The 26,057-nt window shown below is 39.0% G+C and overlaps 1 protein-coding gene across 1 annotated transcript in view; it reads right to left on the bottom strand.

Annotated features, from left to right (window-relative positions):
* Window positions 1-26,057, bottom strand: part of TENM1 (teneurin transmembrane protein 1) — a 535,025-nt gene that overhangs the window by 96,999 nt on the left and 411,969 nt on the right. The window contains exons 19-24 of the mRNA XM_084638540.1: window positions 22,737-22,856; window positions 19,511-19,772; window positions 15,542-15,809; window positions 11,732-11,875; window positions 3,559-3,808; window positions 1,959-1,979 (exon numbers count right to left, since the gene is read on the bottom strand). Coding sequence (XP_084494666.1) covers window positions 1,959-1,979; window positions 3,559-3,808; window positions 11,732-11,875; window positions 15,542-15,809; window positions 19,511-19,772; window positions 22,737-22,856 — 1,065 coding nt within the window. The remainder of the gene's footprint in view (window positions 1-1,958; window positions 1,980-3,558; window positions 3,809-11,731; window positions 11,876-15,541; window positions 15,810-19,510; window positions 19,773-22,736; window positions 22,857-26,057) is intronic.

Raw genomic sequence — 26,057 nt, 5'->3', positions numbered from 1 at the left:
ACAGCACTTCAGTGGGACGTGGGTATTGAGACCAATATGCTGTATCAGACTAAAGCAGTAGTTTTCAACCTTTTTTCATTTGTGGACCCCTAAAAAATTTCAAATGGAGGTGCGGATCCCTTTGGAAACCTTAGACATAGTCTGCAGACCTCCAGAGATCTGCAGACCACAGGTTGAAAACCATTGGACTAAAATGGTTTGACTCGTGACTTAATTTAACTAAGATTTAAGCCTATCCAAAGAAGCTAGTGTATTTTGTTCTAATGCACTGGTATTTAGAAAAATCAGTTCAGAAAGAGAAACAAAAATTAAAACCCCGATTAATGCCATTTTGCTGACAATTGTCATTCCAGAGTGAACAAATTCAATTTTCCTCTTTTCAACTTCATAAAATTTGAAGGACTTTGACAGATTTAATACATAACAAATGGAAACAATCATTAAAACAAACTGTGGAGATGCATGCTATTAGCCAGGAATTGTCACTTTAATATCTTTCTATTAAGCTTTTGTTGTAAAATGCCTGAAAGATGATATCTTTGATAAGGACGGTAGCAAACAAACTATCATATTCAATAATACGATTGTGGCTAAAACCTAACAACAATGATTGTCATGTCAGCCCTTAAAACATACCATTTTAAAATACATTTTCTGGATTTGGTTCCGTCTACTACAGTACTTTCCTTACTATGCCATGCAATCATCAAAGTGGGATGCATCAATCATGGTTTATTTACCTGCTTTTTAAAATAATATATCAGGAGGCTGAAGAGCTTGTTTATAGGGAAAGAATAATCAACCTGATACTCAGCTGCTCTCTGTTCTTTCTATTCTTTCTTAGGTCATTTCTAAGGCCCTTAGAAATTGTCACAGTTCCCTTAGCCACACAGAGGAAGTAAGGGCCACACGTGCTCATTACTCCAATACTCAACCAAGACCCTACCTGTGGTGAGGAGGGCAAGGCCTACTTGTCAAGTATGCCTTGCTGCAAGCAAGTGGATGGCAGGAATGGGAAGAGCCCTTGTCTGCCCTCCCTTCTCCCCCTCAACTACTTGCTGGCTGGTATAGAATACTGGGTGCAGTGGGACTGAGATGCTCCATGAGAAAGAGGGAAGTAACTTGCTTCCTCTGCAGAGCAAAGGAGAATCAGGGGGAAGAGTGTGACTCACCAAGGGCAGGTCTACACTGCAGTAAGAGATGTGACTGCAGCACGTGTAGCCATACCGAGCTAGCTCACACAACAGCAGCAGTGAAGCCATGAGAGGATGGGAGGAGCGTGTACCTGGTGTAAAGTTCAAGCTGCTAGCACGTGCTGCCATCCATGTTGCTGTGGCTTCCCTGCTATCTGAGCTAGCCAGATCAAAGCTAACTCGGGTATCTCTATATGTGCTGCAATCACACTGCTGATTGCAGTGTAGTCATACCCTCAGGGCTGCTCATGGAGCAATTCAGCTATGCACTGCCCCTTACTCAGGGAAGTGTCCACAGTTACAAGCTAGCCATAAGTTAATAAACTACAGACCTCTCTAGTCTTCCTCTAGAGACTTTTATTTATTTTTCCATTTCTAAAATGTACCCATTCCAATTTCCCTAGGCAAGCGTATCTATGATATAATACAAAATTAATATAACAAAAGTTAATAAAATAACCGAGTTACCTTTTACAATAACCTTAGTCACTCTTCAGTCAGAAAGCTTTACACTGTGCCTTGCTGATTAACCTCAGATTGTTTCAGTTTAGTGGGGGAGGTGATCCATGTCAAGTGAACAAATCTATGCTTCTCTAAAGCAAACAAAGCTGAATTTGATTTACATTCATATTTGTTAACCCCACAATGTTTCTGTAAGCCTATATTTAAAAAAATCCTTTGTTTAGGAATATGCCTTGTTGCTTGTTCATGAATGACCCCTTAAATCAGTTGGATGCATGTATAACTGCACCATGATTTACTTACCTATGTCTTGTATCTCTGTTCCTAATATGACAAATCAATCCAGGAGCCATAAGAAAAGCAAAACAACAAACATCAGTATCAATGAACAAACTAAACCAACATAATAATAACCTTTTCCCTACCTCACATAGCCATACAAAAACATAGTTAACTTTGTGTATCCCCTCAATGTAAATTGTAGACCATAAAGACATAAGCAGTTAAATTGTTCAACATCTCATCTCTATTCCACTCATTCTTCCCTCTCAAATTCAGTTGCTTCCTTTCCACCACCCACAGTACACATATCTCCAACCTCATCTTGAGCAATTAACGTGCAACCATACTCTAACCATGCTAGCTGGTTACATGACCACATGTTTTGTTGAGTAATATAGGTTTAGTGTGGCCTCTATACATTACATGGAACACAGTTCTGTGTGTTTCAGTACTGGTGTAAGTTAGGGCTTGATCCCAAAAAGTGCTGAGTGCTCCCACTGACCTCAACACAAGTTGAGGGCACCCAGCACCTTGTAGGATCAAGCCCTAAGTGAGGCAGGCTGCAGCGTGCCAATGGTGAGTGAGAGACATGCTTTATGGTAACGTTTAGGGACGAGAACAATTTTATAGTGTTACCTATAGCAGTGGTTCTCAAAGCCGATCCGCCGCTTGTTCAGGGAAAGCCCTGGCGCGCCAGACGCGTTTGTTTACTTGCCGCGTCCGCAGGTTCGGCTGATCGCGGCTCCCACTGGCTGTGGTTCACCGCTGCAGGCCAATGGGGGCTGCGGGAAGCAGCGCAGGCCAAGGAACGTGCTGGCTGCCCTTCCCACAGTCCCCATTGGCCTGGAGTGGTGAACCGCAGCCAGTGGGAGCCGCAATCGGCCGAACCTGTGGACGCGGCAGGTAAACAAACTTGCCAGGGGCTTTCCCTGAACAAGCGGCGGATCGGCTTTGAGAACCAATGACCTATAGTGTGCCTTAGAGTGAAACTGGGTAAAGTGTCAATTATAGGGGGTTAGCTGTGGCAGGGTAGCTTTTTGGAGGCATAGCAACATCTGGCTTGACAGATACTAGTTTGGAATGCCCATGGCCTGTGCCTGTCTCAAGTTCAGTCCAGCTCTACTTTGCTGTGCTTTCCAAAAGAGATGGGGAACAATTTGGGTACTTCTGAACTTGATCTGTCCATCTACAGTACATGCAGGCAAAGTGGCTATTGCTATCTCTGATCTGATGTACATACTTGCTCCTCAACTCAAATATTCCACCAGGAGTTATTTTGATTTTAAGAAAAAATATTTTAAAATCTTACTCTATTTTGAAAATCTAAATAGGAAAAAATAGGGGAGGCAAGACTTAAGACTATTCAACTTGTAGCTTTCTTGATTAATTATGTGAAACACCCTAACATAGGCAACCCTCCCCACTGCACCCCTGTAAGTGGCCTCTTTAAGGTAACCCCAAGGTTTTCCGGGAAAATTTGATGCTTAGTGAGAAAGTCATGTTTCTAATAAACAGTCACATTTGGTCAATCCCATAGGTCCCTTAAAAACATTTCACCATATTTCTTATAGCCCACATTAAAAGATCTGACCACCAATCAATAAACTCCAAGATTTCCTACCTTAATTCTAAAATGCTAATGGAATTTCCTGAGGGAAAGATGCGTCTGACAAAATTGAAGTCTCCAATATACACACTGCCATCAGGACCAGAAGCCAAGGCAACTGGGGCAAAGAGTTTGCTGCTGAGGGCAAGGCCATTGCAGCTGGAGCAGGACACACTTCTCTGGTGTCCATTACCCATGGCGGTTGAGATGACTGGTGGCTGCTGGGAAATGAACATGTTTTCTCCATTTCCTTTGTGTACGATCCCTAAACATGAGAGAAGAAAAATGAAGGCGACAAAAAAGGGGATATTACTTATTACAAACTAAGTTGTGCTCAATCCTGTTCTGCTTTCACCATGCAGCAAACATATGTAGGGCTTCCATTTTTGTTTTCATTCATTCTACCTTCTGTTCCACATGGAAGGATCATTACCTGCAAAAGCTTGTTAAAATTAGTTTTAAGATTATCAGAAAATATTTCTGAGCCACACACAATCTGGATATACTCTTACCATGCCAACATTTTTAAGTGTGGGTGCCTAAAGTGGTGTGTCTAAATCTGTATTTTGGTCATCTGAATAAATGGCCTGGTTTTCAGAGATGCCACCATTGACTTCAATTGGAGCTTCAGGTGCTCAGCTTTTCTGAAAATCAGGCCACTTATATTTACTTAAATAACTTATTTTACTCTACTTATTTCTGTTTAAATAACTAAAAGATGCCTATCCAAGGCTGTAGGCAACCTAATACATCACTGACAATACAATTAAATCTAAGCATTATTAAAATGATAGCACACCCTTAACCTTCTCCAAAAAGCCAGTCAAAGAGGTGTCTTGTGTAGCATACCTAGAAAATCACTAAAAATTCAAAGTATTTTAGATTGGGGGGAGAGGGGGGGTTAGATAGAAGTTTCAGAGTCCTGAAGCCCTTGCAGAGAACACCCTGTTAGCTACCCCACGTTTTTTTAAAGGAGGGGGATCCAGCTCAAGCACCCTTATGACTGCGTCTGTAGTAGTATGGCACAGGGAGAAAGGTGGTCCCTCAGACGGGCTGGTCCCGGACCATTAGGGCTTCACAGGTCATAATCAATACCTTGCATTCCACCTGGAGACCAATAGGCAGCCAGGGCAGATCCCAGAACACTGGAGTTACATGTTTCCACGGAGCACTTAGTTGTCAAATTTTATACACAGAGTCTGAAAATGTTGGTATAAGGTCTTAAGAACCTTTGACCCACCAAAACTGAAATAAAATGATCTGGCAGAAAAAAAAGGCAGCAGCTAAAATATTGTGCACCTTATCTTTGAATTTGACAATACAGGAGAAAAGCACATAACACATTCAGTAAAGCATGGCCAGATCTTTCAACCAGTATATTAAAAGGTTCTAAGAACCTTCCCCGATTCTAAACATCTCCACTCTCTGAGATATTTTAAAAACTGGGATCATGATGAGAAGTCAGGATTGGTTAACACTCTAACAAATCAACTATTAATTGAAGTACTATCTGATTTCTTAGGGATTACTATGTAAATATTCATTTTATTCATACATTTTTATTGGGTAGCAGATGAATTTCTTAAACACTTTGAATATTTAATTAAGGGAAATTAATAGCAGGACTGCTCTGTGTTTTTCAGAAAGGGCATCAAACTGCAGTATACAATCACCTTTCAAATTTAAATAAGAGATGCTTGATAATAATGTATAAAAATGTTGGTGACTGCAGCACAACTGTGTTAAAAGTGGAAGAGTAATTCCAGTGAGTGAACTTCTTACCAGTGAGAATGTAATATGCCCTGCCATAAAGAGGAAAACAGCTTTCTAAGATGTCAGTATTTCAGCACTGCATTTCAGGATATATCATTCAAAAATCTTTCCGATTATTAGGTTGGTAATACCAGATCCAGTACTAACATCATTTTCTCAGGTAGACATCATTTTTTTATAACAATATAGCAATACAGCTAACAATTACCCTCAAAATGACATGTTATTACTAGACATAGCAATTTTCAAACTGAAGATAGGTATTCTTTTGATACAGCAATTCCAAAATTCCCTGTTTCTATTAGAAAGCCCAGTAGGCCATCAAATAAGAAGAGTGATTAAAGGAAATAAAACACAAATGAATGTAGTTTCTGACTACATTGGCACAACTGATGGCTTGCCTTCCTATGTGGCATTGCAGTATCAGTATATGATATTGCCCTTTCTGGGTAAAGCTGAAACAAAAAAATGTACATAAACACTTTGTGTTGTAAAAAGAAAAGGAGGACTTGTGGCACCTTAGAGACAAACCAATTTATTTGAGCATAGGCTCACGAAAGCTTATGCTCAAATAAATTGGTTAGTCTCTAAGGTGCTTTTCTTTTTGCGAATACAGACTAACACGGCTGTTACTCTGGAACTTTGTGTTGTGCTATTTTCAGCTTTTGAAAATATAGATCATGTTGAAGACTTCTTTAATTGTTGTTGTTCCAAGAATAGGTTTCACCTGCCTATGCATGACACCACACCATTCAACCTTGCTCCAGCTATTAACCCCAATTTCTCATCAAATTTTAGTTCAAGAATGCATTATTCTTCCGATAGATCTCTTCTACCTCACTCCATAGCCCACCTGAATCTGCTTGCTATGTAAAATGATCCAAGAATCACAACAATGGGCCTGATTCTGAATTGAAGAATACCAGTTTAACACCCATGCAACTCCATTTACTTCAGTGGAGTTACTCCTTATTTATACAGTGCAATTTAGATCAGAATCAAACGCAATGAGTATTATGCATGCATGAAGCCAAAAGGGTGCTAAGCATTCAGGAATTTTGGGGTATATCTCCTCTGCAATTAGAGGTGTGACACACACAAACCTAACTAGCACAAGTACCAACGTCTCTAAAGCAATGGCAGTATGAACATCAGTGTGCGCTCTGAAGCTCATGCTGCCATGGTTTCACGGCTCTCGGCACTCATGCTGGTTAGATTAAAGCCAGCGCGATTATTCTACACATGCTGCAATCAGACTTCCAATTGCAGCGTCGACATACCTTTAGACATAAACAGGGGAAACCTGCTTGTGCTGGATGGCGGATAAGGGATACATTTGGCTACTCTAGATTGTCCTTAAAGTACGATGGTGGTCCAAATCTAGTGCTCACAGTTCCCCTTGTTTAGAAGTTGTTTTGTGGCTTGCAAATAAGTTTGAAGTGAAAATTCCCCTTGGAAGCCAGTGGGTGGTGCTTTATGCCGATATCAAAGCAGAATCCATTTTTCAAACTTATTTATGAACAACAAGGGTCGGAATACATCTCTGTCCTTGGAGTTTAGGGTTGGTATATAAAAGGAGCTTGGATATATGCAAGTATAATCAATGGAAATTTATGTCTTCTCCCTCCCACCAGTAAAAATCACCGAGCTCACAGGAAATGCTGGCCTTTGTTTGAGGCTAAAAATGTAAAGACAATTTTTTATATGTTTCAGACAAACAATATATAATTAGGGCTCGGGAGAGTTTGTTTTGCTTTTATTCAATTTAAGCATGTACATAACTTTAGACACATGAGTAGTCTTTCTGGCTTCAATCAGTGCTTTGCTAGACCAGAGCCAGAGTTACTGTATCTGTAACTTCAAAGTATAAAGTCCCTTTAAAAGGGACAAAAACTCATTCAACACACTCTCCCATCTGAAGAAAAATCCACTTCAAAGGATACACTGAAAAATATTGGTTATTGGGGTATTCATTTGCATTTGTGAGTTGTCTGGGTATTTCAAAAGGACTTTATGCCTTCAGGAGCTAGCATGTACATGTGTATTTGTTAACTGATTATGACAAATAGTCTGAAGATTCTGCATGTTGGAAAAAATGGCAAAAAACTTTGATGAAAAACATTTCAGAATAGAATCATCAGGAATCCAGAATGATCAAATCTTGTTTTCTGAATCAGAAAAAGAAAACTAGGGGACAATAAACATGGCCTTAGTGTAACTGAGAGGAAAATATGATCAGTTATCTATGTTAATACAACACACTTATTGGCTCAAAAAGAGTATGTGTTTAAAAAGTCAGGGTTTCCAGGGGAGAATGTGGGGAGACAACTGGGAGTGATGGACAGGCTTTTCACTTCAAGGATGCCACAATCAATCATGAAATATCTTTACAGAAAGAAAAGAGGCCCTTACTTCCTAGAATAGTAAGATGCCTTGTATGTCTTATGGTTTGCCTAAAGCAATGTTTGTATCAATAAGATTTAGAGCTGGGAACAGATTCATGAAATGTATTTCTGCATAAAGGTATATATTTTCACTGTTTTTCTGTTATGGAATTTAAACTTGTGCTTGTAAATATCCATATTCTGAATCTCACTAAGTAACACATATGGGGGATTCACTGCATCATGGGGTATGCATCATAGTGTTAGCTTGAGGTACACCTTGAGTTTTGTCCCTCACCCAACTCCTGTCCACACACACAAATCTTTAACTTGAGTTAAGTGGCACTTTAAGTTCAAGCTAGCTAGCCCTTCAGGAGTGGGGTTGGAAGTGGTTTGAACCTCCAGTGCTGCTGATGCTAGAGCTGGTAAAGTAGTGGGGATGCAGCAGCTCCCTTTAAAGCAACTCATCAACTGCTCATCCAATCATGCTGTGTAACTTGAGAGTTGTTTCACAACATGGTCGCTTTGGGAAGATATACTTTGCAATAAAAGACCAGCGGCTGGCCTGTGTCAGCTGAGTCACGCTTATGGGGCTTAGTCTGCAGGGCTATAAAGTAGCAGTGTCGATATTCGGGCTCAGGCTGGAGCCTGGGCTCTGGGACCACGACAGTGGAAGGTCTTAGAGCCTGGGCTTCATCCCAAGCCTGAACAGCTACACTGCTATTTTTAGCCCCACAGCCTGAGCCCCATGAGCTGGAGTCAGCTGACCTGGGCTCTGAGACTTGATGACGTGGGTTTTTTATCACAGTATAGACATACACTTTCATTCAAGCTAGGCCCTTGAGTTAGGCTAGCTTGAGTGGATTAACTCAAATACAGTAACTCAAGCTAACTGTTGCAGCTCTTAAGACCCCGTAGAAGGGTTCTAATGGCAGAAAGTCTGCTGGGGGAGAAGGCTGTAGTGGCAGGACTGCAAATTCCTCTCCATCAGTGGGCCTACCCAGGGCCACGAAAGCCCAAAAGGTGTGTGGCACTAGCTGAAAAGAAGGGATGGCTAGAATGGCTAGTGGATGCCTCATCAGATTGCCTCAGCAAACTCCATTCAACAACAAAAAGCCCCACTATTGCTAATAGGTTCAGGTCATATTAAATTCATGCTATTTTTCTGTCAGTGATAAGCAAAAAAAAAAAGTTAGACAATTTTTTTAGTTATTTCTGCTACTTGCAATCATGACAAAAACATCAAACTGAAGAATCAACAACTCAGACTTCTAATATGCATACAATATTATTCAGTCAACAGCAGCTCTAATCAACTGAAATATATGTGTATAGCTGATCAAATCAAGTGTTTTTAATGTTAAGGTGAAATGAAAGTTACATAAGGACTATTTGCAGTAAAGTACCATAACTTTTTACATTTTAATTGTGTTCCCAATGCTATTCCTGTAGTTTGGATTAACTGGATTGTGACAGCATTTCAAAAAGAGAAAGTAAATTCCATACCCGTGAAAGGTTCACACTTACATCCCTGCAGAGTGAATGCTTTATTTTAATTAAATACAAAAAGATCTCAATAAATTAATTCCTGAGAAGGCTACTCCACACTTATGCCTTTCATTTCTCTCACACTGACATGGAGCATAAGCTTGAATTTTACAGTGACTGTTTTAGGTTTGAATCACAACTTTACCCTTGTTTAAAATCTGTGTTTTGCATGGCTGAAACCAAAGACCTTTTCTTGACCTTTTGGCTGAGATCAAGTGATATATTATTTATTTTGGAGCTTTTTGCTAATGAACTTAAATATCTAGTTTGTCATCTATTTGTGGGACTATATTTTACTTTGGTAGGCATATGAATTCTACGATTTAATAATTAATTCCCCATATTTGACTAGTATGACCCTAAAGCAGTTTCTCTGACAGTTCACATGCAGGAGCTTTATGGGAATGATCAAGATCAACTGCACTGAAGTCTTTCCTGTGATTTCAGTAGGCTTTGGATCAGACCTTATGCCCTGATTCAGGTATGTACTTAAGCCTATGCCCTAACTTTACACATATAAGTAGGCCCATTGACTTCACTGGCACTAGTTGTGCTTAAAGTTAAACATGTGCTTACATACATTCCTGGATCAGTGCCTTTGTAAAGAAAGGACAAAGGTGAGAACAATTGCCTCTAGTTTAAGTCTCGATCTTGCCTAGCTCTGTGCAGATGTGTAAGGTGGGAGGGAAGGCAGAAGCAGCTTCCCATCCCCACTTAAAATCTAGGTACAAGGGTTAGTCACCCAGAATTCTTGCAGTCACAAAGCACAAGGATTGCTTGAGGTTAGTGCTAACAGGCAGAAGAGGTTAGCACAGGCTGCATCCTTTCAAAGGACGTAAAAGGCTTGTTGGGACTACGCAGCCCAGCATTTGCAGAAACTGTGTCTCATGAACAGTATCTGTGGGAGCGACCAATGGACAGTTCATCCTTATGTGCCCTGTGCTCTAGGAAGTGGCTGAAAAGCCACAATTTAACCTCAAATGTTTACTACTCATAATTGTGTATTGTATAATGTCTCATAAATATTTTAGTGTCTGTGTGATGAATTAGAAGGGGCGGCATTACAGTAAATGCTAAGGTCAGACATTCATATAAACTGGAGCTATAAAAGAAAGTATTCCCAAGAACTCAGTTTTGAAACTAAACTTTTTAAGTGGCAAACTGGCACTAGGATGTGGACTATGGGGCTCACAGCTGGGGGGCTGGACTGACTGAGGTCAGATTTCTCTTTGTGTTAAATGTCAACACCTGGCATTTAAAAAAAGTCAATCTATACAAACCAGTAAGGTGGGTATGAAAGAACCACTACTTAAAATGTCAAACTATTTCAAATCAAAACCTTGATAATTTACAAACTAAACCTGACCTTTTTCATTTGGAATATTTACACTACAGTTGTACATTTGACATCAGAATTTATGAAATCCTGACAGCTTTACATCTGTGCATAAATCTGGGTTACAGTTATTTGCAGTTGGAAACAGATTTTAGTGGACAGATTCTTAGCTGGAAAATTGGCAGAGCTCTACTGAAGCTAGTGCTAAGCTGATTTGCACCAGCTGAGACAGTGATCCTAGGTTTTTCTCTCCCAAGGAATGTAACATGTCCATTTATTTGCAAATTCATATTCATTCTCAATACTGTAACTCACTGTAACTGTATTAATTTGATAATTTAAATCCACTAAGAATAGTTCCTAATTATAGCTGATTGGGTGGAAACCATAAAATAAAAGGTATGAGAAAACAGATTAAAGTCTCACTGTCTGAGGGAATAAATCAGGAGGGCAAAATAAATGAGGAGATTCTTTGCTTTTGTGTGTGTGTGTGTGCGTGTGCGCGCTTGTGAAAGGTGCTAGACTGCTGATCGGGAGAGTAAAGTATTTTATTAATCCACAGCTTGGATACCGAGTGAGCAGCAGTTCAAGCTTGCACACTGTCCTGGCCAGATGAGTCTATACCGAATGGAAGCACCACTTCCAGAAGACCAGTTTTTAGCTCAATTTCTATGCATATTTGATCCTTAGTTCCACTGGTGAGACTGCCAATAATTATGCTAATTAAAGCCAGCTATAGCGGTGAGTTTGTGGCATAGATACTTGTCCACTGAGAAGACAACACACCATCAATTCTTTTCACACAGACCAGCAAACAGGAGCAACATTCAATCCCTACTATCTTAGATTGGATTCAAAACAACAACCTAGAGGTATAAAGTTCTATATCCTATATTAGTATTCTCTTATCCAGCCTAATGAAAAAAATACATTTACATGATTTTTATTTATGCCTGATAGCTAAGACACACACAAAAATATTTTCAGCGGGTGGATAAATGTGCAGTTCCCAAAAAAGAAAGTTGCACACTCCAAGAATAAAACATTAATGAAATGTTTAATGAAAAATTAAACATCTAAATTCTTCATCACCATCTTGAAAATATATTCCTGTCCAACATATCTGATTGATAACTGAAGGACTTACCACTCTGTGGATTCAATATATGGTGTTTGTTTATGGACCAACCCCCCAGATTCGAAGCATCCATCTCAAAAGCCTGCAGGATAGCTGTCCTTTTCTCCCACAGAATAAAATCATGGCAGGTTTCGTATTCATATCCTACTGACACTGCAAAGAAATGATGAGATGTTAGACTGTTTTTCTTTCATGTATTATATATTTTTTCCATACCAGTTTTTATATCTACCTGTCAGTAATGAGGTTCCTATGCTGGCTCCTGCATTTGATTTTGATTTTTATTGTTTGAGGCTACAAAAAAAGTCTGAGAGATTATCAATTCCTTTGATAGTCATGGTTACCTTAGTTTCAAAGTAAAGTTTCTTCTAAGTCTATCCCTATAGTATCAATTATGTACTGGCTTTTGCATGTGTGTATCTTTTTTTCCCCAGTGAAATTTGTCCAACTTGCTCAATAGCATCTCCCTTAACTAAATGAACTATTGCTAAATTAAAAGAGTCCTGTTTTGTTCAAGGAGGGAGGGTGGAGATTCAATTCCACTTGACTCATCTTTTTCCTTTGATACATGTAAGAATGTTGGCAGTGATTTGTCACCAATTACCCCCTCTTTCTAGAACTCCAGTGAACCTTAGGTGCTCCACTTCAAACCTGAGGTCTTGTGTCATAATTGTAGCAAGTGATATGTTGGCTTGTTTGTAAGGAAAACGTTTTATCGGAACATAACAGACTTTTCCCACTACTCTCTGGAGCTTCTCATCAGTTTATCAAAAAGAAGCCTCTGCTTTTGCTACTAAACTTTCTGACTCCTGAATTCATATTCCCTTGCCTCCTGTTAACGTCACTGCATGTTCAAAGCTTTACAGGCATCAGCTCATTACGCTATGGACCCAGCAGCTGCCTTGTCCATCCTTTGCCATTTAAAGAGGCCCCAGCAGCTAAAACAACACTGCTGTTATACTACTGCTCATTCTGAATCTACAGATTTGGCCACAGCACTGATTATTTCTCCCCAAACTGCCTCTGCCATTCTGTTACTGGGATTATTCATCAAGTGTCAATATCAGAACAAGTGCTTTTCTAGGTGTTAATGTAAGAAGGAAGAGAAAAGAGAAGATTTTAGTATGAAGCAACTTTGCTGACAATTTATCACCTAAATTATAGGGTCTTTTCTTCAGTCACACACTTCACAAGTTCAGCCCAGGTCAGGCATACATACTGTCCACAACGCTAAGGAATAGTCCAGAGTTGCAGACACCCTCTGGGGCAGATTCTCAACTGGTGTAAACTGCTATAGTTCCATTGAACTCAGTGGGAGTTTAACTCACTTTAATGGAGCTATGGCAGTTTATACCAGCTGAAGATCTGCTCCTGGATGTCTATAATGGAGCACATGCTAGGATCATGGGTGACAATGTAATACTTCTACTACTATTCTCTGCCCACATCTGAAATTCTGGATTGCCAAATGTTCCTAAAGCTCATTATCTGCTCAGTCACAACTTCATTGTCTTCTTCTCTTTGGCCCTTCTGGCTAGTAGCATTTGGATACCCCCTTTTATACGCTAACTTTATATATCTAAGAATGAGCCACATGCTTTAACTCTGTTTTATTTCCATTGTTAAAAAATCTTTTAGAACCAGTTTTTCCAGAGAGAGGAGTACTATTATATGTTTTTTCTAACCCTTCGATTTTAAGAAGAAACTCTGTTGTTATAATTTCTGCTGCAGATGTAAGATCAGGAACTTTCTTCAATGTGCAAGACTTGGAGAGTAGGGAAATGCCACCAAATATTTCTCTAAAACCCCCACCAAAAAACTCCAGGTCCTTCCATGCATATGAGTACCTTCAGAAAGTCTGTTTTTTTCTAAGAGACCACTTTTTCTGGATAGACTACTATAGTAAATCATTATGTAATTGTTGCCAATAATCCTGAAGAAAAATGAAAGTGTTTATAGGGTTTATAATATTAAACACAGATGGTTATATTCCTGAGCTTATAGGACTTCAATCTGCTGTAATTTAATGTAATTAAAATGAAGTCTGAGCAGAATGTATTATTAAATATTGGTAATACACCAACACAGGGAATTATTTTGACAAAATTCACATAATGAATGCAGAAGAGGGTCCCAGACTACTTCGATCTGTCAAATTAAATAAGGCTTTATCAGAATCTTACAAACCAAGTTAACAATGCACTTACATATAAAGATTCTTGCTTCTGTTTTGCAAGAAGCATAATTAAAATAAACTTTAAATGAAATCAGGCTTTGAATCGCAAATAAATAAATAAATAAATAGGCATTATTTTATAGTGCTTCATGGACCGGTTTTATTCTTGTTTCCCTTGATAAATGATTTGCTAGGATTTAGCAACTCAATGTACCTTTTTCTGACATCTCTAACATAGTTATTTGGTTTAAAGTCTAGAAATATGTTGGACAAGGGTGGACTTCATGATTACTGGATTTCAAATAATCTGGAAGGGAATTAGCATATTTAACTGTTCTGTACTATATTTATTAGTATTAACATATTTACTGCTATTTCATGTCATTTTCAGACATCCTACATTTTATAACAACAAAATTCCATAATATTGTTGCTGTCTATTATATTATATGTACATATGGAAAAATGAACAAATAGGTTATAACTCAGAAGAGAAATCTCAACTCATTTAATTCCATTCTTTGTTATACAAGTTGATATAGGAATCTATATGGTATAAGCAGTTAGGGAGAGATTCTGCCACTCCTACTCACACTGAATAAGACTTTACTCTATGGTAGATCTCTATATCGGCTGTACAGTGTGAATAATGTTCCCCTAAGATAGCATTTGTCCACTTTTGAACACACATTTGAAAGAGCGGATAGTCATAGTATTATCCTTTGCAGATGTCAATGAGACTACTTATGGAGCAAGATACTACTCACTGTAAGTGGCAGAATGTGGCCCCTAATTATTTTAATATTTTAGAGTCTGATCCTGCAAACACTTATCATTGTGAGTAGCTCCACAGACTTCAAAACCTACTGAAATCCCACTGAATTAAATTGGACTACTCACAATAGTAAGCACTACCGGAATAGTAAATACACTGATAGGAAGTGTTTGCAATAGCAGGTCATTAAACACAATACACCATCCTTGATTAAAAATAATAAAAAACATTCAAGATCAAATAGCAAAATTCATGTGAAAATACTTTGGATAAATTAAATGCATTTTACTTCAGTTATAGTATTTTCACATAGAAGCATTCTGTCATAAATCAGGGACCACTACTTGGATAACTTTAAAATCTAAAAAACTAAAATAAAAGGACCCCAAAAAGTATGGATGATTTCTATGTACACCTTTTGAAATAACAAGTCAAGAAGTTAACAGCTTCAGACATCAAATATAATAAGCAAAGATACCTAAAAGTTAGCATTTAGTAAATTCTAACTGGAAATGACATTTTAAAAGTCACTGCCAAAAAAAAATGACGGAGGCAATGACACACTGAAGGTCACAGTGAGAATGTACATTACAAACACAGGGATAGCTATATAGGTACCCACTAGTATGTAACCATTATGAGACAGGAGAAAGAGACTTTTGAACTAGAGATGCCCCAAAAACCCCCCAGAAATGTGGCTTTAAAAAGAGAAACGCGAGGAATTAGAAAAATGCTTCCTAGATAATCACATTCCAATTGGCTAAAGCTGCAATTAATTTAGATACACTATATATCAGCAGAAGTGTAAACAGTATTTTTCCTTCAAATGTATTACTACTACTAATTACACTGAAGTAACTCAACATACCTGTTGCCTCTGCCAGACCAGACACCTTCTGTCCATAAATGTCTGTCTTGTTCCAGGCAAACGCGTAGACCAGGTTTGCAGCAGCAGGAAACCATTTCTGAACTAGCCGCCCTTCAACAGCAACTGTAAGATGCACTTTCATCATTCCAGGAGGGATGGCTGCATGTGTCAAAATAATGCGGAGCAAGGTTTTATATCCAGGGGTTCGACTGCTGAGGTAACTGAGCTTCACAAAGCTAGAAGGAATTGGGATTTCCTCCTGGACCACCTAGAAGAACCCAACAGTTGTACACACTGTTATTAATGATATTCATGCCAAGGAAAAGGGCAAAGTTTTGTATTCCAAATCATGATGTTTTCTAAGAAACCTAGGCACCACTGAAAATTGACTTCCTTGACCCCTGCCCTGCCTCTGCCCGGCATATTTTGGTCAGGAATAATGCAAGATCTTCAGCATCATCCAAAGCTGCACAGTGTCTGAAAGATCACACAGGTGGAAAACAGGTAATTTGTCTATACTTTGTTAAGGAGGCCCCATCTCTTTTCTAACTCTTCTTTGTCTCTAACGTTTGCACAAAATATTACTTTTGCCTTAAGTTTTTGGTCAAATTTGTGATAACAATTATTCTCTTGAGTACTAATCTCGTCTAAATCCACTAACCTCAGTTGTCCTAGAGTTGCAGGTTGACTTTGGAGAGGACATCTCATTTGGTTAATTAATTTTTGGACCTAACAATAATTAAATAAATACATATTTTAAACTCACCTTGGGCCATATTGTGTGTTTAAGGCACTACCCTGGGTTGGCTGCTCCATCTTAGAGGGACCTCAGGAAGGAGCCATGCCTTCCTGAGCATCACAATCCTTTCCAGAGCTACTTAGTGTGCAGGGGGACAGCAAAGACTACAGGCTGGTAGGAGGCGGAAGGTGTTGTGGCTTTGACCTTTTGAGATATGTGGGCGCTGGAGGCTACTAGGAGGGATTAGCCCTTGTGTTTCCTTGAATGGAGGCGATGCTGTTGTGGCAGTCCTTGGTGCAGGGTGTGCAAGGGAATGAGGAAAACTCCTTGCACACTCTCTGCTACACTCATGCAAGGCCCACTCACAATTTGATCCTGTTTTGTAAATTTAAATGCTGCAGGCTGTGATTTTAGCATGTCTCATATCATTACTAATGAGCCAGTCTGCCACAATGTTAAATCAACACAATCTGGAAAAATACAAATGGTGCTTTGTTTATTTTTCCTGGTTATTCCAGCTCACTTTTTGTTTCCTTAATAACAAATCGTTTCAGTTTCAAACACCTTCTATTACCGTATAGCTATAACAACACTGTCTCCGCTGTGTATAACAACACAATACTGCAGTACCATTGGAGGTCTGCCAGCACTTGTCGTTTCAACATATGAAATGTGCTGTTGGCAGGGAATTGCTGATCCCTTGATTATTCCCTGTCCTTCCTGCTGACATCCCAGCTGCCTCCTCTGTCATGCATCTAATATCAGTTGGTTCTAAACTTTCCTTCCTCTAAAACAGGGGACTAGTAATAGATATTCATATAAAGTACATTTTAGTATTTCGCTCTCTTCTATCCCAAACCAGGGGATTAGGAGCAGTTGCTCAGTGAATATACTGTTGTGACCCTAACAGCATCCCAGTGCCACTTTTGTCAGAATCTCTATCTAATAGGTATTGTGTAAGCTATCACTGGAAAACCAACAACACACTGATCATTAATATTCTTGTGTGGTATATGTATGGCAAACACCCAAAAGACTACAGAAATTGGAAGGAAATATGGGACTAAAATGTATTTAAACTAGACAAATCTGGAGAGTGGGTAAACAGGTTTTTCCAGACAAAGGAAAGGCTGATGCCTCCCTCCAGAAAATGCAATCACAGACAACTGGCGATCACAGTCAAGTGGCCATTCATTGGCATATCAGAGACTGCAGGGATAGATTAACTTGAATTGTAGAAAGCACCAGCGAGGAAAAAACCAGCATGGAACCTTCTCCATCAGACTCAATGGCATCTTTCCTCACAGCTGGGGCACTGGACTTTGAGAAGAATATATTTCAAAAGTTCTCTGGACTATAGAAGAGAGGGGCAAAGAACCCCAAGTGATCCTGTACCTAAGATTACAAAGAAACCAAGAAGTTTGGATTTTGTGGAAGATGCTGACCAAGAGTGTGGTCAGTTATTTTGCTAGTAGAAGGAGTGTTAAGAACCTTATCTTGGACCAAGATTGTGGTTTTGCTAAGTTTTAGTCCCTATCAAGTGTTTTTCACTTTTATTTGCACATAACTATTTCTGACTTTACCCTTTACATTTGACCTCTCTTTTTGTTAATAAACTTGTTTTACTTTTAATCTAAACCATCCCAGTACTGTGTCTGAATTGAAGGGATTGTCAACTCCAGTTAAAGCAACACACTGCTGTGTTTTTGCCTCTTTAAAGAGCAAGAGACCATATTACTTCCCTAAATGTTCCAGTAGAGGGCTGGGCATTTCAAGGCAGATGGTTTTGGGGAAATTCAGGACTATGGCTATGATGTAACAAACAGGCTGCTGGAGTCAGAGTTGCTGAACCAGGGCTGCTTATCATATAGATACCCAGAGCATGCTTGTATGCTGGCTGGGAGCGTCCAGACAGGAAGCTGCAGCAGTAGAGCATTTTAAGGCACTCAGGGTTAGAGGACAAGTGACGACACAACTTCTCGCTGATTTGGGCTGCACCCTGACATGTGATAACTGTATATAGCAATTCCGATACTTGGCTAGTAAAAAAAATACTGGAATCTCTTATGTGGAAGGGTGTGACATAGTTCTTTTACTACCTTGTATCAGCTCTTTTTAACCTGTGCCCATTAGTTTATCCCATTCTATTCAGTGGAGACAGGAATGTAACTATACAGCCACAGCACAGCCACTAGAAGGCTGAGATAGTATGATGTTTTATCATTACTTACAGGCGAAAGTGACAGAATTCAACTAGAAGGGTTTTCTATCTAATAAAGAAATTAATGAGGCCCTTTTTAGGGAGCAATGCAATTTTTTAATACAGAAAAGGTTGGATGGAAAATATTTATACCCACAGATAACCTCCAAAATATCTATAGCACTGAATAACCTTGCTTTGATGTCATTCCCAGAAGTACATCCCTGGGAAGGGAACATCATCACAGCAGGAAGCAATCAGGGTATTCCAGTGTCCTTTTTTACAGCAGCACTTTCAGGACTTCCAGGAATGATGGGAAGACAGTCAGGCATTTACTGATGTCCATCAAATACTAACCCTAACTTGTGCCTCTGAACTTCTGGGTCCGAACATGTAACCACTAAACTTATAAAAAGATCATTCACTTCAGTGGAATCTAGATTTTTCCAAACCTGTATGAAGCTTTCTAAATAGTAGGTTGAAATCCTGGCTCCACTGAAATCAACGGCAAAACTCCCATTGACTTCAACCTGACTGGAATATCACCGCATGTGTTAAATGTTAAGTATTACTACTTCCACTACTAAAACTGCACCTGAAGCATTTCATATCTAACAGTTTTATATGTAAAATCTCTGATTTGCATGTGCAATCATGTTTATGCAGGCAGATTAGGAATCTAATTTACTATGTTATTTGTGCACCCAAATTTTATTTTTTGCATAAGCTATTGCTTGGACTAAAACCTTTGCATACCAATATGTGGATGTGAAAAATTGTGACTGTATATTTAATGGCCAGGTTCAGATCATTTTGAAAATGTAGTAGATGGTAATTAAAATCAACATAATTTACATTTTGTAATAAAAATGGTTTTATGCTAGAAATGTATACTTAATATTATCAAATAACAATGTAGGTTTCATTAACAATGGGTATAAATAGAGATCAGAAAAAAATTCTTACTGTCTTCAAATAGCATATTTTTCTACAATAACACATTCTGTTAATTTGAAAATCTCTCTTTTACCTGAAGCTCTGGAATGACTGTTCCCCTCTCTGGACAGGATCCTCCAAATGTTGTCAGAGGTGAAGGGAGTACAATTGGATTTGGGCTGATAAAGCTAGTGAAGTCACAAGATGGTGGGTCCAACTCTGTTCTTTTCATGATAACTTTTTCTACTACAATAAACCTATTCCAAGGCAACCAAAGTGTCCTTTTCTCAGAAATGAAAGGAGATCTGTCAAAGACCAGGGTGACAGAGATACCTCCAATAGCCACAAGGTCAAAACTGAAGAGACAAAACAAAACACATTGTCTTATAGTTTCCTTTACAACATTAACACAGCTTGCAGCAAATGACTACCAAAAATTCCATATGGAACCCCACTCTAACTATTAATTTGCTATGTGAAACAACTCCAATATTATCTTTCTAATTCCAATTGTGAGGCCAGGTGGTGCTTTCGCTCTATATCCCTACTCCAAGAATTCATCACATGTAAGGTGAGATACTTCACTACAATTTGTTCACTCTTCCTCCAGTGTTTACCTACTAAAAACACTCACATTTAACAACTGTGTAGAATTACTCCTGGCCTGTATGTGAAGAAACTCCTGAACCACACAATGACTGCTACTCAGATTGTGTGTGTACCCAGCACGTGAAGTAGCTGACTTGGGGCCTCACAATCACCTCATTCTCCAACATACTCTTTTTTCCTGTTTTGCGAGTAGTAAGATGAAGAGGTGGAGTATGCTCAAGAAACATATGGGATTGCAGCCCTACTATTCAATGTGTGGACATTTTGGGAAAGCTTCCCATTAATTTTAGTGAGAACTGAATCAGCTCCTGGATGTGGTACAATGGCAGACCACTACAGGATATACTCAAGGAGCAACTGTGAATAACCCTGTGCAGATTTGCACCCGAAGATAGTGTGAGACAGAAAGCAAGGTACATAGTGTCTCAGTTTTCCAAGATTCTGACATCTACAGCCAGGTAATATAAGGTAATGTAAATAGATATTTCACTCACTGTATTATTGAATGCATATATTATGGAGGCCTTTGATGGTAACAAACAGTGATAAGAAGTCAGACTTAATTATGCATATCTCATCACATATCCCAAATGACACAGATTACTCTCAGAGTAAAATATAAGTAACATATTTTAATGCAACAACTCTGTCAGGAGTAGTGTAGATAAAAAATTATAATTAGTAACTTACAACACTGCAATTTTAAAATCAAGAAAATAAGGTAAATAAAATTACTCTCTTCACTATTGTAAATAAGCTATGCTACATACAAATCTTGGAAACTTACCTTTTAGAAGATAAGTTTTATAATGTGGTCAATGACCATAAAGTCTTCAAACAGTCAAACTCCTGCATTAGCCAAAAATTCTGGGGGAAATCATGGCTCCACACCTGCAAGTGGAGGTCCCTAAATGCAATGGAACTGGCCTTGTCCTTAGGGCAGGTTACAGGGAACATATCTCTTGTGTAATACTGAACTCAGCTCATTCTGCCAGGGGTTCTCTGTATGCCATGTGGAAGACATGAGGCGGACAGGAGGAGTTTGACCTGCACAAGTGGGGCACAGGGACAAGCGGATACTGTTGGAGCCATAATGTTGCAATAATGGCTGCAGAGTAGCTGTTTTGCCATTCTCTAGCCTTGGGGAAGATCCACATTTTATACTTGTGTTGCTCTGCTACCATCAGTCAGCTAAAGGAGTGATCTTTACGGCTTCAGAAGAAGCCATTTTCTGACCTCCTCACCGTAAGATAGGAGTGAAGGAGGGGAAACTAGGGGGATCCTGTGTAATTTCAACTATGCAAAACCCCAGGTCAGAGATATCAAGGAGCTTGATAATATGCACAGCTTCAAAATACAGAAGTACTGCAATCTAACAGTAATACTGTCACATTCTGTTCCCATGCATTCCGGATCTAATCAAGAAAAGGGGGTGAACAGTTAGGTGGCAAAATTTGCGTACGATACAAAATTACTCAAGATAGTTAAGTCCAAAGCTGACTGCAGAGTTACAAAGAAATCTCACTACATTTGGAGGGTGGGTGACAAAATGGCAGATGAAATTCAACGCTGATGAATGCAAAATAATGCACACTGGAAAAATAATCTCAACTATACATACAAAACGATGGGGGCTAAATTAGCTGTTACCACTCAAGAAGGATACCTTGGAGTCACTAGGGAGAGTTAGCTGAAAACCTCTGCCCAGTGTGCAGCAACAGTCAAAAAAACTAATGTTAGGAACCACTAGGAAAGGGATAAGTAATAAGATAGAAATATAATAATGCCAGTATATAAATCCATGGTCTGCCCACACTTTGATACCATGTGAAGTACTATTCGCCCCATCTCAGTAAAGATGCAGAGAAGGGCCACAAAAATGATTGGAGTATGGAATAGTTTCCATATGAGGACAGATTAAAAAGACTGGGACTGTTCATCTTAGAAAAGAGATGACTAAGGGGAGATATGATAGAGTTCTATAAAACTGTGAATAGTATGGAGAAAGTGAGAAGAGAAGTGTTATTTATCTCTTCATACAACACAAGAACCAGGGGTCATCTGATTAAATTAACAGTCAACAGGTTTAAAACAAACATGAGGAAGTACTTTTTCACGCAATGAAGTCAACCTGGGGAACTCACTGCCATGGGATGCTGTGAAGGCCAAAAGTAGAACTGGGTTCAAACAAGAATTAGCTAAATTCCTGGAGAACAGGTCTCTCAATGGCTATTAGACAAGATGGTCAGCGATGGAACCCCATGCTCCAGGTTCACCTAACCTCTCACTGCCAGAAGTTGGGATTGGATGAATGGAGACAGATCACTCAAATTGCCCTGTTCTGTTCATTCCCTCTGAAGCATGTTGCATTGGCCACTATCAGAGACAGGATATTGGGCCAGATGGATCACTGGTCCGACTTGTATGGCCATTCTTATTGTCCTATGTGTTTGAAGGTCTCCACAATATTTTTGTTATTATTTAGGGCTCATGGGTTTTCACTGTCTTCATGCTTTCTTTCCTTCAACTGGTCACCCTACCACAGAAAACTCTAATCACATATGCTGCCTGAACGGAGGACCAGATACTGCCCTCAATCTACAAAGTAAAAAGTGATGTCAGTGGAAATTTTGTGCATGGATGCAAGGTGGCATGTGGTCCTTAGACTAACAATCTCAACTAATGAGAGGCCAGGGATGAAAATGTCCCACCTTCCATCCTGTCGGCTGATGGTGTATCCATAATCACTGTGGTGTAGGAAACTGACATTCACTCCTACCAACGCTGTTCCATCGAATGCTACCACCTGGCCTCGAATTACACAGGCACGTCTGCAATAAGAAAAGTAGAATTTAACATGAAAAAAAAAAAACAGGTGTGGAGGACATGAAAAAGTGTTCATACTTCATACACTGTGCAACACTTCAGTGCAGGTTAAAGACTGAACAGCTAAGAAGTGGTGACTATGGATTTATAATAGAAATGTGGATAGACCCACAGCATGACTATCCAGATATTTGAAATAGCACTGCTGTACAGAACAAATTTACATACTTCCCCATAATGCCAGGTTTCAGAGCGGTAGCCTTGTTAGTCTATATCAACAAAAAAACCGAGGAGCACTTGTGGCATATCTTCCTAATGTATTTTCCACTGCATGCATCCGATGAAGTGGGTTTTAGCCCACGAAAGCGTATGCCCAAATAAATATGTTAGTCTCTAAGGTGCCACAAGTACTCCTTGTTTTTTTTATACTTTCCCATGAATTCCTAGTATATCATTAGAATATGTAACTTTTCAGCATCAACCTGACTAGCCACTGCATGGAGTTGCGCACAATTAGCTGATAGTATGCAGCTATTATTACTGGCCTGCAGCAAGTTTACTACTAGTGATGTTGGTAAAAAGAAAGAATATAACGTGACTCTCAGATTCCAGTACAGAACAGGCAGTTCATGGAAAAAAATACATTTATCTGTAAACTGGACTAATATGAAGACACAGCTGATATTGAACCACAGAAAGGCACTTTCACAGAATCATTTTTTGGGGTAGGAGTGAGGGTCAGAGGTCAGCATAATATACACTCTTTTAAACCCCACACGTACTGTTTTAGATTCCTGATAGAGTAGAGTAGAGCTGGGCAAATAATGGATTTTTTGCTGGCCAAAAAAAAATAAAATAAAGGGTTTTGGGTCAAACTGAAAGCAGAATTTTTTGATTATTTTAGCGAATCAAGATTTTCTGAGTTGGATTGTAACTAAATATTGCATTTTGATCCGACATTTTTTCTTTTGATTTCAGGTATTTTGAGAAAAGCAAAGTAGTTAGGGTACTCTTTGAGGGTGCTATGGACCCTGGTTCAATTTCCCCTTCTGCCTCATGTGGAGAAGAGATTTGAATGTGAAGTCTCCCACACTGCAGGAGGTCACAGGGATGACAACACCCTGAGGGCATAAAGTTGTTACCTGAGAGACTGTGGCTTTACAAATTAACCCTTTCATGGTGTCGCACCACAGTAGCTAAAATGGATTCTACTTTGTCAGAGTGATTTGAAAGTTGTTGCAATATGCGCAGTTAGAGAGAGATGTTCTGCCATTAATTGATTTTTCTTTCAATATACATAACAGAATTTTACTTCACCCTTCTTTTGTTTTATATATTAATCTGGGCCTGATTGTGATCACACACTGGCAAAAGTCATGAGTAGCTCCATTAAAGTCAATTGTTACACTGGTATAAAAGATCACAATCAGGCCTTCTGTGTATTTAACCAGACTACGCCAGTCTCAATTATTTTGGTTTTGTTAGAACAGCAACCACTAGTTTCTATTGTTTTCTCATATTTTATGGCATCTATAGACTTGTCTTTTCCCTTTTCAATCCTTTTGTTTACTAAGCGTGTTAACTTGAGAGAGAAAGTCTCATAAGAGTCATCATTATTCTGTGCATTATTCTTGCATTCCTGTTTGTTTGTTCATTCTGTTTTTCAATCCGCACAGACTTGTCTTTTGACTCTACTCCTCTTATTTTATGGAGCACACAGATTTGCATGATAACAACTCATCAAAGTCTTCATTATTCCATACATTGTCTTCCTTTTCCTCTGCTCATTCATTTTGCTCCTCATTATCCATAAATAATGTTCATACTTATCTTTCAGCTCTTACTTTTTTATTCCTCATATTTCATAACCCACACACATTTACAATATGTGATAAAGACTCATAAAACTCATTATTCTACATTTATCTGTATTGAACTCTCTTTGTAATCTATTAGACTTGAAATGTTCTAAGCTTTTCTGTATACTGCTACATTTGTCCTCATTATTTACTGTCTTTCTAGCATCCATTTCTGACTAGAGCAGTCTTCAGCTGTCTCTTGGATTCTCAAGATCTACAATAAATCTTCAACCAACAGCAACTGTTCAAAATCAATTTTAATTTTTGTATTTAGCACACGTATTAAAGCATGTTCATTTACACTACTTTTGACTGACATTTGAGAGTTCTGGAGAAAAACTACTGAGCAGGCAGATTCTCTCCCCTTTCAAAATGCCTGGTTGTCCCAGAAAGCTTGCAGGGAATACTTTTCTTGGATCCCCAGTGGTCTTGCTACTTGCAGTGCACTTATCCTCTACTTTTTTAGAGCTTTCAGGAGCTCTTTCCTGAAGTGATATCACTTTCCATTCACCTGATTCACTCTCCTTCTGCTGGACTTAGATCTGGTTACTTCTGACTACTTCTCCCATTAGTAACACAGTAGTCTTACCCCCTGCCCCCCCGCCATTCTCCCTCAGTGTACTGCACCTTCTTCGTCTATTCTCACTGTCTAACTTTATTGTAGACACATCTCTGCTACTTTTTTTTATTCCTTATGTTAGATAACAACCAATTGTGTAAGGCCTTTCTTTCTAATACCACTGTTTATTTGCAATTATGACATCTTGAACTAAGTCTTTTAAACTAATGTGTCACAGTTACTTTAACTATAAGGTAAGTGCAGCAACTTCTTCACTATTTGAGAGGAGCTGGAGAATCTGCCCATTGTTTTGCATCATGCACCGAGGGAGAAAAATGTTTCAGATAAGCTGCAGCCTTTATTTTTTTCAAATATATTTAAAATGTTTTTAGGCCTCTGGCAGACTGGTCAATCTCCAACTCCAGAGGGAGTAGTTGCTTTTTTTGAGAGGAGGCACAGATTCCGTGGGTTGCAGGTAGCCTTCGAGAAGTCGACTTTCTTTGTAAATGCTTCATGGATCAGTCCACTTTTAACTGATGATCTCATTTGGCCATCAGGCAGTTTATTTGACATCTCTAATTTAAAATTTCTAGGTCTTTCTGTATTTATGATTCCAGCTGCATTCTTTGACTATTTTTCAGAAACATTTCTACCATTCTATCACCATTTCGCCCAACTCCCCACTCCCTGATTTGTTATTTTGTCTTTTGTTTTCCGTGTTAAACTTCCAATATCCACTGAGCACCTCAGGCTGTGACATTAACCTCAGATGTGGAACTCTGTCAGGA

This window comes from Lepidochelys olivacea (assembly GCF_965140295.1).
Source record: "Lepidochelys olivacea isolate rLepOli2 genome assembly, chromosome: 9".
In the NCBI taxonomy this organism is placed as follows: Eukaryota; Metazoa; Chordata; order Testudines; family Cheloniidae; genus Lepidochelys; species Lepidochelys olivacea.
This window is presented reverse-complemented; position numbering and strand designations above follow the sequence as displayed.